General features: G+C 42.5%; 1 protein-coding gene and 2 non-coding genes across 3 annotated transcripts in view; all 3 read right to left on the reverse strand.

The window, feature by feature from the left end:
* The window catches only part of myo7aa (myosin VIIAa), a 36,020-nt gene extending 28,483 nt beyond the window's left edge, over nt 1–7,537 (reverse strand). The window contains exons 1-3 of the mRNA XM_062553110.1: nt 7,442–7,537; nt 3,606–3,719; nt 3,210–3,362 (exon numbers count right to left, since the gene is read on the reverse strand). Of these exons, the coding sequence (XP_062409094.1) occupies nt 3,210–3,362; nt 3,606–3,719; nt 7,442–7,537 (363 nt within the window). The remainder of the gene's footprint in view (nt 1–3,209; nt 3,363–3,605; nt 3,720–7,441) is intronic.
* Nucleotides 7,538–10,133: 2,596 nt separating this feature from the next.
* On the reverse strand, nt 10,134–10,220 carry trnastop-uca (transfer RNA opal suppressor (anticodon UCA)). Its single transcript has one exon. It is a non-coding gene; the product is annotated as a tRNA-Sec (tRNA).
* A 680-nt stretch (nt 10,221–10,900) lies between these two features.
* On the reverse strand, nt 10,901–10,987 carry trnastop-uca (transfer RNA opal suppressor (anticodon UCA)). The gene has a single exon. It is a non-coding gene; the product is annotated as a tRNA-Sec (tRNA).
* Nucleotides 10,988–15,069: the final 4,082 nt, after the last annotated feature.

Consider the following 15,069-nt stretch of genomic DNA (forward strand, 5'->3'; position numbering starts at 1 on the left):
ACTTTTCATCAATGACTCGCAACTCTGAATGTCAAAGACTGGATTACTCAGGATAACTGCAGGAATTGTCAAAAGGTAAATTAATTATCTCTGTTTAAGTGCACAACGAACTTGCACGTCTCTGCAGGTACTAACAAAAATAAGAAACTTAACAGGAAGGCACGCGAGTTTACCACATGAAATATCGCAACAAATGCTAAATCACAGCGAACACACAAATGTCCCGTCCTTTTCTACATAATCACTCAAACTATAATGAATTCTACATGCTAAAACAGATGTAAACTTGTGCACATTCAAAGGATACACAACGAATACAAAAGCAGTAGCCTAGCCTACATATAAAAATGCAAAGCGAAAGTAAACAATAGGCCTAATCTCCATTACATCTTCTTAAGACGTTAAACAACATGTTTCAGGCACGTTACAACATGCTGAACAGTAAATATTGTAGACTACTGGCCTCACTAATTCGAGCTAGCTCAGCTATCCAGCAAGTTTACAATCACTAGGCAAGGACGAACAAAGAATGCAGGAAATCTTCACTTTTTTCTCCTTTCCTTCATTTATGCTGTAAAACTGTCAATACAAAAATAAACTATTTTCATTTGTCTTGTCTAGCCACGCATATAGCGAATTGCCGCCATATCAAAAAACAAAGAAATCTTTCTCACATATCTTATTTTCTGTACTTATGTCTAAACACATATTTCACTAGAACAATGTATACTTACAGGCATTGCCTTCGTATGGGTAAGAAATAACTATAGCAGGTGAAAAACATAAATTGTCCGGAGACAGCAACCAGTGTGAATCATCTCAGTGACTTCTCTCGTTTTAACGCTAAGCAGGAAGTATTTACTAGCCTACTTTCACTCCAAAGTAGATTCTGATAAGGCCAGTAGATGGCGCTCTAACATAACAAATGACTGGTAAATACTGAGTGCAATAACATAAACGAAATCTTGGTCGGCTCAGACCGTGACAATATTATTGACTAAACAATAAACATGTAGGAATGAGGTGTCAAACTCACTTTATGGTCAATTATCATCACACGCACGCCAAAGATAGCACAATGTCTCTCTCGCTCAGAAAGTGCACGGACATAATGACTGGTGCATACGTGCAGGAGCGGTCTTTATTACAGGAAGTTACCCAGAATGCTCCGGTCAATTATGGTAAATAACAAGAAATAAAATCGAATTACTCTCAAAACATCACAAATATATCAAACGATATCCTGTAATCATTACAATCTCCTAAATAGCAATTCATTACGAAGAGAAACTATTACAAATTGTCAAAAACGAAACACCGTCACAGTGAAAAGTCGTGTGATTGCAACATTATATACCACCTGGACACTGAATATCATTAACAACGAACAAGTCCGTACTTGCCTCTCGAGGCCATGGCGTCGGTAAGATATACTGTCTCGGGATGAGACAATGCTGCCGACAACCCAAATCTCACCATTGCGGACAATCTCAGACAGGTCCGACAAAGATATCGGCGCAATGATACCATACAACTACGCTGTCATCAAACTATGGAAATGATGGATCCCGTCCCAGTTACTTTTGCAAGAATTGGCATACTTTGATTTTTTTTTAAAAAATATCAACATTGTATCTTAAATCACTCTGGAATGTCCTTTTGACATTACTTAAGCAATTTAAGATGAGCTATTCTGCTTAATAGTATACATTCGTCAACACACACGTTTTTGCTAATTATAGAGCCATCGACAGTCCGAATAACACCAAATTTATTGAGGGTGCTTTGGATGGGGTCTCAAGTCATCCCACCAAATATGGCTTTCATACGTCACAGTATTTCCAAGATAGGCACACTTCCTGTTTGGCGGCTTCGCTCGCTGAATTTAATTGGTTATCACAGGCGAACGCTTGGACGTATGAAGGCGAAATCAAAGCGGTTGATTCGCCTTGGTCTGTAGATCACGCGTGCCAAGTTTCATGACGATCGGAGGAACTATGCGGCCAGAGTCGCTTTACTTTGACTTTGGACAAAATTCAAAATGGTGGAAAATCCATCATGGCGGAAAATTACATCACATGGTGCGTTGGAATCAGCTGAGTCAGAGGATTCCAATGGTATAAGTTTTATCAAAATCGGCCATACGGATCAAACGTTACAGGCATTAACGTGTTTTCCAACTTTGACCAGTTGGTGGCGCTAGGGCGTGAGAGTGGCGAGCATGAAACCTGGTGGTGTCAATCAGGGTAGTCTCCTCTATCAGCGTACCAAATTTCATGACTTTATGTCTTACGGTTTGGGCTACAGGTGGAAAAATGTGTGGGCATCAGCGCTCAAAAGTCGCTTTTCCATTCATTCCTATGGGAAAAAATCGACCGGAAAAACTGGAATAACGGGAGAACGACAAGGCGTATCAAAAAGCTGTATACAAGCCACCATCCTCCCATCAGGACGCACGCGTGAGAGGTGGAACGGCGTCTCTAGCTCCAAATCCCTAGGACAAGACAGGGAGACAAAAGTTGGCGTTAAGATATATGATAATAATAATAGGAAGAACAATAGTGTGCTGCTTTCAGCAAGCACACTAATTACGTGATAAATGTCACAACTCCCTCTACCGGTTGTGAATCAAGAATTCTGTGCTGCCGAGATGTGAACTTGCAGTACAATGAATAACACATAGTGCACACAAAAGAGAGTGCAAAACAGACTCAATAATGGACAGAGGGAGGAGGTGAAAACTTTGATGTACTTTGCGAACATTAAAACATTAAATGGGCATTTAAATCTGAAGCAAAGCAAACGAGCAGATGCCAACAGTGAGCAAAATTAAACTACATATGGCCCTTACCAGAGGAATAATTTCAACCTTACAGTTTCAAAATAGGCAGCCTTTAGGAACAAAATGGATCTATGTCTGAATATTATGTTACGCTATTGCTTCCCTTTCGAGCTCTAAAAGGGATCCATAATAATTCTCATTGTGTTCCCAAAGCAGATTCGAAATGTAACCCTCTGAAGCTTCAACAAGGTGGATAAAGCTTCAAATGGACACAGGCCAAAGGACTACAAATAGACTTTAGGTGTACACTCAAGGCATACAATCATTTGTATGTCTTTTTATACAGTATCTCCTTCTTCAGTAAGTTGCTGTTCAAACCAGGCATGGTGGGCTGTAGAGTAGGTGACTGCATCAAGGGCAGACTCACATAGATCAGATGCTCCCTGTAGCGGATCAGCAGGTTACGCAGGATCCCAGCCTCGTTGAGGTCGCCCAGACGGATCATGTCCTCCACCCCATGGATAGAGGTGGGGTGCATGGGCTTGATGTTAGTAGCATTCTGTGGGGATATCCAGTGCTCCTAAGATGGAAGAGTTATGGGTCTATTAAAACCATGGGTGTCAATAACAATGGAGACACAGACCAGGATCTGCTACAATGGTCCAACAGTAAATACTGTACAACTTACATATCATACAATAGTGCAGATTAGTAGAATGGTGAACCCACAACACAAAGCATTTTGTTTACTAACATCAAAGACCAGGTATTTCCTGTTTTCATTACTCTCATATGTCAGGAGCAATCTTGATGGGTAACTCACATTCCCTTCATCATCCAGAACTTGAATCTGACCCGAGTCGCATAGCTTGACCACGGCTCCAATGGGAACCACAAACTCCCGGCCGGTTTTGAGGTCCAACCACACATAGTCCCCCTGGAAGAAACACCCACGTTAGAGATTCTGCCACAATTTGCCTGGATGTGATTGAGGATTAGAGCGATAGTAGCATTCTATCCTCTAAATCATACAAAACTCAAAGTTGATTTAAAAACAGGCACAAAAGTTAGACATAAATCAAAAAGTTAATAGCATCTCTCAAAGGCAATCAGATTCCGAACTAAGCTGCTGTTTATATGTAAATGCAGACATTAGACAGCAATAGAATTGGTGATAAGCTCATTGTTAAAAGGATTTTTCCCTTGTGTGAGAGTAGCTCTGCTATTCAAAGATAGCACCCACATAATAAATTAAAAGATACCAAGCAGAAACACACACACACACACACACACACACACACACACACACACACACACACACACACACACACACACACACACACACACACACACACACACACACACACACACACACACACACCATACCGGTAAGAGAGTAGAATGTTTAAACACAGTGTTGACATTCCGCAAAAGAGCCCATTTTGCTTGGTCCTTCTCATAGAGCTCCACATAATCCCGTCGTCTGTACATCCTCCACAGGGCGAGCTCTCATCCATAAATACCGCCAACAACCCAAGTCAAGTCAGACGTGTGGCCCCCGCCAACACTGCAGTCCTAACACTGTACCCACTGGCAACAGCAACTTCCTCAGCAGGTGTGTGTGGAGTGTGAGCTCCTGTGTGCAGCTGTTTGTATGAATGACCACACACACACACATACACTCTCTCTCACACACACACAAAAGCAGCTCTCCCTCCAGCCAACAAAAGAGCAGGATATTATAAAAATACTGTAGCTTCCAGAGAGTCCTGCGAGGGAGTTAAAAATAAAATAACACAAACAGTGGGAAGGCCACACGGTCCTCGCCTCAGTCTGGACTGTCTGAGTGACCTCCTCCTCAGGAGCACGCTGGCTTACGTGACGAAACCAGACCTGAGGGCCGACTCCCCCCTGCTCCCCAACGCTCCTCGGCTGTGTGCGGAGGAAACCGAATCTTTAAGGCCCTGGGTTGGGTAGCCGACCGTCTGCACTCAGCTTCCAAGTTCCCGGAAAAGCCCCATGATGTTCACATGTCTGTGACTGTGAGCACACACTGTTGCATCCTTCTGACCATGTGTGTATCTAGCCTTCCTCCCTGTCTCTTTATGTCTCTGTCTGTCTCTACTTCCCTCACACTCTTTTGTTGTTTGCTGTCCTTGATACCTGGGGCACACTCGTCATTCCTCAGCACATGTGCTTGGCAGGCCTAATCTCACCTAATGTGGGCTTGATATCATCTAGGGCTGATAGGATGATGTGAAAGGATGCCTGGAGATGCGTAGGGGGGGTTGCTCTCTGAAAAAAACACAGCTTTTAATTAACTAAATATCTTCAATGAAGGATCAACAGAGCACTATGAACCCTACACCACAGCGCCACAGCTGTCATGTCCAAGTGAGACATTGCCAGCCAACTCCACCCAAGGGCTATCCTAGCAACCAGCGCTGAATTATTCATCAATGGACTACATTTGAGTTTGCTCTCTCTCTCTCTCTCTCTCTCTTCATATCTGCAGTTAGTTGTCTCTCTCTTCATATCAACAGTCATTTTTGTCATAAACCTTTTGCCGTCGCCAATGCTTAGTAAAAAGCTGACTTTTACACAGGTTTACAGTAATTTGTACTAACACAATACCTGTCATCGTTGTATGGAAAGTGTGTTAAAGCAAATGAAGAAAAGAGGTGTCACCAACTGACTTCAACATGTTTCATATCAGTGAGCAGGGGTGTAGTGGAGGCTAAACACAAGTAAACACCGTTTACGCACCTCTGAAATGTCAGAAATAGGGTTTATCCACCTCTCATAAGCGGTTATCTACCTCTCAACAGAGTTTATTCACCAATTATTTACATTCAAAGATCACACTGTATTATCCACATTCACAATATCCTCAACACTCTAGGAACCAATTAATACCACTGGTATTATTATAAACATTACAACCTCCACCATTATCAAACCTGTTCTGAATGCCTTCTATAAATATCTGATCATAGAATTCATAGTCTGCCCACCTGTTATTTTACCACTACATCCCTGTCAGAGAAAGATGATGTTTCATTTGCCAACTCTTTGGCAGATAAAGTGCAGGCAGGCGGGAGGGTGGTTGTCCCAGCAGGCAACATTTATTACTGATGGAGCCGCACGCGGGTGTGGATATCGGGCCACGCGAGCACTAACCACCTGAGATAAATTATTCATAACGCACAACATGCTTATCTTCTTGTTCACGCGTAAACGCAGACTAGAAAAGCATTCCGGAATAATAATTACTCACATTCCTGTCATGTTTTCAACAGAGTCATTATGAGAGTGCCAAAATGAAGCTAAACCGCCCTGAGAAATAACTGCGCTTGGTTTCATACACACACACACACACACACACACACACACACATATACACGTGCACACAGTATTATTTTATTGTCAGCACATGGCCACTTCAAAAGTAATCTTAATAAACTGGCAACTTAAGTATTTCCCACTCACAGTCTCCCCTGAAGGCCGGAGAGCATATGTATAGTCTACCTCAAACTTGCCAGTTCAAATTTTATTCTCAAGGAACAGATTGCCCCCTGCTGGTGTTAGCATGATTCGTTATTCTTTTACATTTTGCACTGCCCAGTGCATCATTAGTGTTAATTATAAGTGAAGGAAACATTTAATGCCTACCGGTAGATGAACATGAAGTGAAACAACTTCACTCTGAAAAGAGTTTAGACATGGGGTGTTAGAGTAGTATATAGCAAGAGGTCATGTAAGGGAACCTTTAGGATGATGGGATGAGAATCCTCTGGTGGCCAGGCAAAATCACTGACACTGCATGGCTATATTATGGGGCCAGTTTAAATAACAGTCTTTTGGTTGATCTCGGAGACCAGCAAGGCTACAACACCACAGCACATCAACGGCACAGGATCCGAGAGTTAGATGCTCCAACAATCTCTCTGAACAATCGACAACCTACAGTATCTCTCTAAATAGCACGCATGACTTTGCAATGCATGATGCAGAGCACTGGTGTTGTCCCATATGCAAGGCCTTTTGTGAGAGGCCAGTGGATGAAGGAGCTGAGGACTAAAAGGAACTAATCTCATCGGAATGTGTTCCACAGCACAGACTGAATGAACTCATTAGCCAGGCCCGCTCATATAGAGTGATCATGGGGAGGACTGTTATTCTCAGATATGGACATCATTCCTGCATGTATTCATCCATACCAGGGGAATGTACAGAACAGGCCCGGTATTGTTCATAGGGACTCAATCAAAAGTTTGTTATTGGGAGGCCCATGACTTTTGCTGTTCAGCTGTAACATCATGACAAAGCTCTTTATTTATATGGACCAAAGCTTTTGTTGACTCGTAAAGTTATCAAATTTGTCAACCCAAATGAAAGCTAGCAATATTGTTGGTTGTTGTGTTTTTTTTAAATGTAAAACAAAAGATTGGCTTCATATCCAAACATAAACCATAATAAAGCCAAAAATCAAACCTTTAAGTCAAATATTTTACTCTTACTCAAATAAAAGATCCAAGCCTGAGAAAAATAATAGTGTGTTTATATGATGCAGGTTCCATAGATTCCATATCTAAGCCATTAACAGCCCTTGGTTAGGCTAGCCCACCCAGGTGGCATAAAGGCTTTACTGTAGCCTACCTTAACGAGGGTGCCACAGTTGAAGCCCAGCCTATGTATTCTCCTCTCCCAGAGCTCCTGCGCCCCATGTCGCCCAGCAATTTGGTTCACCTCCATAGCAACCACATCTCAGGATGTCAACACCCCAAATCTCAGCTTGTGCCAGGGACTCAGTTCTGCTCTGCGCACCTCACTGCTATCTGTCCCACGACACTTATGTCAACATTCTAAGCGTGGCTTCCTCCTCCTGAGTCCTGTGGAGAGCAAGGCGGGTATGGCGCGGCCAGAGAATGCTGAGAGGCCAGCTGATAGAGGAAAAAAGGGGGGAGGATGGATCTCATGATCATGGATGGATGGCTCCATGATGGATCTCATAAATGGCCCGTTTTTGGCTGCGGCGTGGCAGTCCTGAAAAGGAGGCGTTGTCAGGGGTGATTAGCCGCTCAGAAAGGCTGACGAGCCGAGCCCCGCTCTCACTAGAGATGAAGAGGAGTCCGGCGAGCACACTGTTCCTGTGATCGCCACCGACCAGCCAGGCGGAAAATAGGCTGGGTTGTTTGTCCCAAAAAACAAATCTCTTGGTGACCGAGTGTGATTATGTGTGTGTTGTTTGTTGGCTACAGGTCGGATGGTCTCTGCATAACGATAAAACTTTCTATTTTTGTATGAGGAGATTTGTACCTCCATAATCACACATCCTGAACTTTGAAAAACAGTTTTTTTCATACACTGAGCTCACTTATGTTGACAGTCTGCCCAAGAGTTTAGCAAGTATCACAAAGCAACTCATAATCTCTCAGGGAAATATGAGAAACTGACTCCTAAATCATAACCTGTGGTGACATGAGCAATGGACAGCATTTCTTTCAACAAGAAGGATAAAGGTCTATTCTATTGAGGTACTTCTATTGAGAGGCCCAAATACCTCCAATTTTAAGAGGATCTGATGATTCTAAGTTATGGTTGACAGAAAGGTTTGGTTTCAATGAATGGGTATGGGTTGTAGCAAAGACTGCTGGGAGGCTCTGAGCAGCTTACTGGTAATTGGTTAAGTGTTTAGGTTGGCCCTCTCAGTAAGGCCAGGTCTATTTCTAGGCCAGTGTGTGTTTACATGTGGAAGTGCTCCTGTGTTATTGTCACGCTGCCAACTTTCACCATCTCTTGATAGTTCACCCCAAGGCCTTGAGCCAACACAAGCATGATCATGTAGCCTATGTGGTCACTGGTTTTAATAAAACTATACAAAATGCTCATTCTGTCCACTATCTCTACCTGAACATCCGATCAATTGATAGACTAGGCTACATTTAACTTTTATCAACGTAGAACACACACACACAAAACATGTCTGACCTGCTGCAGAATGACCATGACTGTGGTTCAGTAGTCTAATCCTGGACATCAGACGTCAGCATGCGAGGACCCTGGAAGATAGGAAAAGAAAGGATTGTGGATGAAGAATGGAACATGAGCTTCTTTTTCATTTTATAGTTTATGGTTAAATGGTTACAGTAGCCTACATATTACTGGGCATCTCAGTCCAACCAGAAACAATGTCCTTAACTCATGTTTGGGAAACCCCCAGTTTTGCTGTTTTGGTCAACTAAATCTTCAGTTCAAATCTGAACAGGAAGGTTATGGGTTCGATAATTCCCTATTACAAACTGAATGCATTGACTATACTTGACCTGGGCACGGTTTCTCCGATAACGATGGGTTCACGCACTTATTTTCTCGATTCATCTTATAGACTTCCTCTGATTGTTCGTTTTTTGTTTTCAAACATGCTCGAAGCGTGAGCGCGCGTGTAGGCCTGTCCTTGAGGGGAGCTGTCCAGGTTAATAGTTCTGAAATTTCTTCAAATTTGGTGATGTCAGATGACTGCACGTCACAGCGACTTAAACTTCGGATCTAGCCTATGCTACATTAAGCTAATTTACTTCAATGCAAAAATAGAAACACTTTGACATCTGCATGTAAACAACAGGCTATACACCACACAGACATACATAATATGAATGATCTCACATTAGATTATTGCACTTCATGTTTGTTGCATGATGTATGGCTACTCAGCACATCTGCCATGCCTGTTCTTTGCTACTTGTTTGTCCTGCCTGCCTCCATAGTGTTATGGGGTGTCATCATGGGCTTGGATTTTCTCTCTAATTTTCTCTGGTTTTACCTCATACGACTATTAAAAGATAGCTTACATACTCACATTATTATGAGTATGAATTGTAGGCCTGTGTTATTTTGCATGCTAAAATCACATTAATTACAATAAATACAATTAAGAATGAGGTAAGTTGGATAATTATATTCTTAGTAGCCTACTTTCCCTGTATGTGCTGCTGGTGACCTAAGCCAGAAGTACCTGTTACGCTCTTAGCCAGTAACGAGTTGGGTAGGAAGTCTGAATCACTTGTAGATCCATGAGCTCTACGACCTTTAGACGTAGCCTACAATGCTTCCGGGAAACCGGGCCCTGCTCCATATTTTTCTTTGGGTTATGTTGGTCAGCGTAAGTACCCTACAGTGTGATATAGACCTACCTGATAGTTTTACCTACACAATGTATGAAAGAAGCTTACATATTTTACATTGGATATTATTTTCCTCAAGTAGCCTAACAAACTCGGACAAAGTTTACACTGAAATTGTTTTCCTCACACAATATCCTTTCAGTGTCACTAATGTCATCTTCTAGAATCGCCTGGAAGGTGGAATCGAACCACTCTGCCGCTAAGCAGCTACAGGTTTGAAGCCTGCACCCCGGACCACCGAGGGTCATCCTGGCAGAGAAAGAAAGGAGACTGTCTCGACTATATAACCAGGATTTATACCCGAGCAGCTCAGTCATGGTTGGTACAGATTGTTTTGATTTTTAATATCCCCGAAAGGCATGCATGTACCCCATCGACAATTATGTAGCCTACATCACCGACAATTGAACATATTCTGAATTACAGGAGGATACATCTCTAAAGTTTGAGTTTTATATCGTCATATCGATCGGCGCAAAGCATCATTGAAAATGAATATGCTAATATTCTAAAATTCTATTGGTGCTTCAATAATAAGGGCGGAGAAGGCAGGAAGTATGGCAGGCCAGTCCAATATTTACTGTAAGGAGCAGTGGAGCAGGTTTTCCGGTGTCAAACAATAACAACTTGATGTGTGCATGCAACAATACTTTTCTCTGCGATTCTTGTTGATTTGAATTATTTGAATGTTCTCTGTCAGACCTGGCATGCAAATTATATTGTAAGCTATGTAATGTCACTTTTTAAATGTCATTCATTTGTGTTTTAACACAGGTAATATTAGAACCAATGTTTTGTCATCAACCAATTACAATCTAACTGAATGATCTGCCCGAAAAGAATGGCAGGTTACACACGTGTAGCCCCTAAACATGTTACGCGCCATCGGCACACTGTGTCAACGCTTGCAGATATCTGCATCGGTCGCCCTAGACGCCTGGAAGGTGGAATCGAACCACTCTGCCGCTAGGCAGCTACAGGTTTGAAGCCTGCACCCCGGACCACCGAGGGTCATCCTGGCAGAACGAGTAGGGAAATCGTTCCGAATATATATCCTTGATATATCCATGTGTATCTTAACCATGGTTGACAGAGCTTGTTTGGATTTTTGTAGGCTACCCCCGAAAGGCATGCATGTACCTAATCGCATAAATGTATGTATAACACTTATAATTCAGCCTATTTTATGAATTATAGGAGGATAGCCTGACCAAGTTGAGTTTTATTCGTCATATCGATTGCCGCAAAGCATCATTGAAAATCAATATGCATTCCTAAATGTTTGGTGTTCAAAGTGTGGGCGGAGTAAACAGGAAGATCCGGTAGCCTAATCTTTACATTTAAAGGGACAGTAGGGGAAACGTTTCTTTGGACATAATAAGTTGGCAGATATTTTTGATGATTTATTAATAACGATTTTGTGCATGTTTATGAAAATGTCTGTCAAAAGTTGTTCAGAGGTGATATCATTCATGTTATAGGTCTGCCTTTCCATTACAGACAATGAGCAACCGATTTTCTGTCAGAAATGGTATGTAAACTAAATTTGTATTCAGTGTGTTCTTAATGTCCTTCATTTGTGTTAGACATAGACATTGGAACAGCAAAACTAGAAAAACAGAGAATGAACAAAGGTTCAAAATGAGTAGTCTATAGAGGGCAAAGGATTTGTACTGATGAACCATATTGTGCGGCTGATGCTCAGATATTTGCTATATTAGATATCTACAGGTTGATGTGTTTTTTGTCATCAATCACATAAAATCTAAGTGAAGAGGCTAATCTGCCCTAAAATAATAATATTACTACACCCACTACGCTTGCAAGTAACGACTGCACTGCTTGACCAAAAAGAATGGTCCCTGCTATTGTACAAGTCTGAAACAGGTCTCTTACACGTATTGCTGTGTCACAGGAAACAATGTAACAATGTGCCTTAAACCTAATCCTTTGAAATATACCATCTGACCTCCCCAGACCTCACGCTGGTGGTCTGCCCTGATACTGGCCCTGCCTCCATGTCTGGCTTACTTCCTCAAACAGGGTCTGATTCTGTAACTATGCCCATGGGGGTAGCTTGTCTCTGGCACTGGCAGCACAGAGAATTGGGAGACGCTGGCCTTATTCACCCTGGAATTATCTAATATGTAGGTGAGTCCATACCGGAAAACAATGACCGCCTCCACCCCACCTCCCCCCAGACGTCTTTCACTTCACCCAGCAGAGTGGCCTTGTTCTAAGCCCTACCTCAGTCACATGATCACAAAACGGGTGTTCATGGTAATCCATGCAAACAGTCAAGCCGAATTAGCCATGGCTGTTGTTTACTTTTTGAAAGTAATGTGTTGTGGGGGTGCTGTTTGCTGGAAGTGATTCTTGCTGTTGCATCTGTACTTCATACATCATTCAGCAGTGGGACTTCACACGGCTCACCTTCTTAAAGCCTCTGCCATGGTGAATCCTTTGGTTAACTGTATGACGGAGAATAATAGAAAATAACCATCTGAGGTCTGCTTCCCTTGTGCTGCTAATCTGCCCAGGATACGCCGCGGCGAGCAGACTGAATTGTGGTGGAAGGCCAACTCAGGCTCCACCATCAATATTTCAGCATTTAATTAAGACTCCAGAGGTCCAGACAAAGCCGGCCGGGTGGCTCAGTTGGGGTGCGAGAGTTAGGCTGTGGGGGACTGGGATGGGATGTCATCGGCGCACTGAGGTGGGCGAGAGATATTTCACCCAAATTGCCCTTATTTTTCATGTTTTCCAGAGGAGTCATGCTTTTACACTACAACTACTGTACATCGTTTGTGCAGCACTGAAAACCATGTCTTAGTTATATGTGATCACAACTACAAGGCAACTTCAAAGCCACCAACGTGATTTTGCTACAATGTCATTGTAGTTGCTCAAATTGAGCACATGATTCCACACAATCTGTGTCATATAGGTTTTTACGTTAATATACAGTATGTATATATTTACAATGATAGCAATAGCAGCATGTCCTTCATTTATCAACAATGCAGAATAAAAACAGAAGACAAGTTTAAATAAATGAGTTAATCCTGGCTTTCACCTTATTCACCTAGGCATTCAACTACAATTGTCACTGATAATATGTGCCGTATCGACTAGAGCGGCTGTAATTCCATCACCTTCTGTGAGGACCACAACTTTCATCAAGGCCTGTCACCGTTTCAGAGGTCAGACTAAGCAGAATGTCCTTACGTAATGGAGACAACTGCCAGGTGATTCAATATTCATGTTCTTTGAAAGCGTGTTTCAAAACATTGAAGTGTTATTTTACTCTAAATGGCCTCAATTTGGCAGTTTTGCTATTCAACAGATGCATTTGCATGTGTAAACAACCACAGGTTCAGGCAGGAGCTAAGCTGAGTACATTTTGAGAATACCAATGAATTTTGATAATGGATGTTGGCAATGTTGCAAGACACCCCGCATATTGCACCAGATATAGGCTATTATATAAAACCACGAGGAAACTCTTGTCGTCATCCATAATAGCTGTGTGGCCATTAGTGTGTTGGATGATGCCAAAATACTGAGCCTCTTATCACCAAACCACAGGGTGCCAATCTGCTGCCTAGACCTGACTCACGATAGGGTGTGGTTCATCTCCAAAGAAAACTAGCATGGGGGGAGTGCAGAGGACCAAAAGGCATTTCATAGAGGGAGTTCAAGGGACATACGCCACTGAGCCCAAGCTAGAATACCACCAAATACCACGAGAGCACTAATACTCAATTACCATTAGCGCAGCAATCCCAAACCATGCTGGAATCCTGATGCCTCCCACTGTTTCCCAAAGAAGATCTTTAGGATGAGTTGGCATCCAGAATGGCCTCCTTAAGCATCGGCCAGATTGCCCGATTAAGACCAGTGTATATGTTGATAAGTGGATATACTCATGCTGGGCCAATTTAAAGAAATCCCTCAGAGAAAAAAGACACAGGAGGATGATGACATTGTATAGCTTATATAATTATTTTCTTTAACTGATTAGTGAAAAAGCAATTAATTCTGTCTAAACGATGATCTGATAATCGTGGGGGTAGATGAGATCTTGAGATGTCAGCACTATTGTTACCTAAATGTCATGGTAAGCACTTTTTCATAGTACCAACATGATCAGAGCAACCACGCCTTGTATGTTTACTGTTAATCAGCAACCTGGTTCAGACCACCTGAGTAGGCAAAGATATCCATTCCCAGTATGTTACATAAATATAGGGCAACTCAGTGGAAATTCATAGGGAAATGTGTTCTGTTTACTTAGCAAAATAATTACTAGGGATGAGCATAGCCAGAGCATACGTATTGAAATGAGTGTCTGACCAATAGGCACCAATCGTGTTGATATTTCCTACTGAGAATTATAGGTATGCTTACTAGTCCCATACACAAATTACTGTTGACTATCATTGAGCCAACTCAGGTGATGCTGAAAAGTTTCCAGTGAGGTTTACAGGGCAGGTGTGTGTGTGTGTATGTGTGACGGTCAGTGAGTGTGTGAGAGTAAATGACCTGTAGCCCTGAGGTGTTGCCCATGACTAGAATAGATCTCTGTCACAGCAGCGCAGACGGTCACATGGCGGAGTTCTTAATTTGAGCTCTAACAATACTAAAAATGCAACTCTGACCATGAAGTCATCCCCACCACTGACACTGTGAACCTACTGTAATATCACACAAAAGATAATGAAGGGCAGTTCTGTAAGAGCACTAGCCCAGATACACAAACACAAGCACTTCTGACCACCCATTCTAAACTCTCCTGCATTCAACTACCAGAACTTTCAAAAGCACTACTAGCCTCAGTGAAGATCCCCACTGAAAAGTAGTGGACAATAGAAGAAGAAAGTCACGTCCTCCACAGGCAGAATGGCTACCTTACTTTTGTGACCTGGCACTATAGCTTCACCGACTGAGACAGAGGAAGGGGGAGGTGTTGCCGGCTCTAAGGAGATTTAAGCTTTAAGGAACCGCCATGACTGAGTAAAGCCCTTCGACGAGCCACTTACCTCTCCACTATTCTGAAAAAGTCCACTCCTCCGCGGGGTTCTGTAGAGGGTCCGTTATTTC

Source organism: Sardina pilchardus, chromosome 13 (assembly GCF_963854185.1).
Source record: "Sardina pilchardus chromosome 13, fSarPil1.1, whole genome shotgun sequence".
NCBI classification, from domain to species: Eukaryota; Metazoa; Chordata; class Actinopteri; order Clupeiformes; family Clupeidae; genus Sardina; species Sardina pilchardus.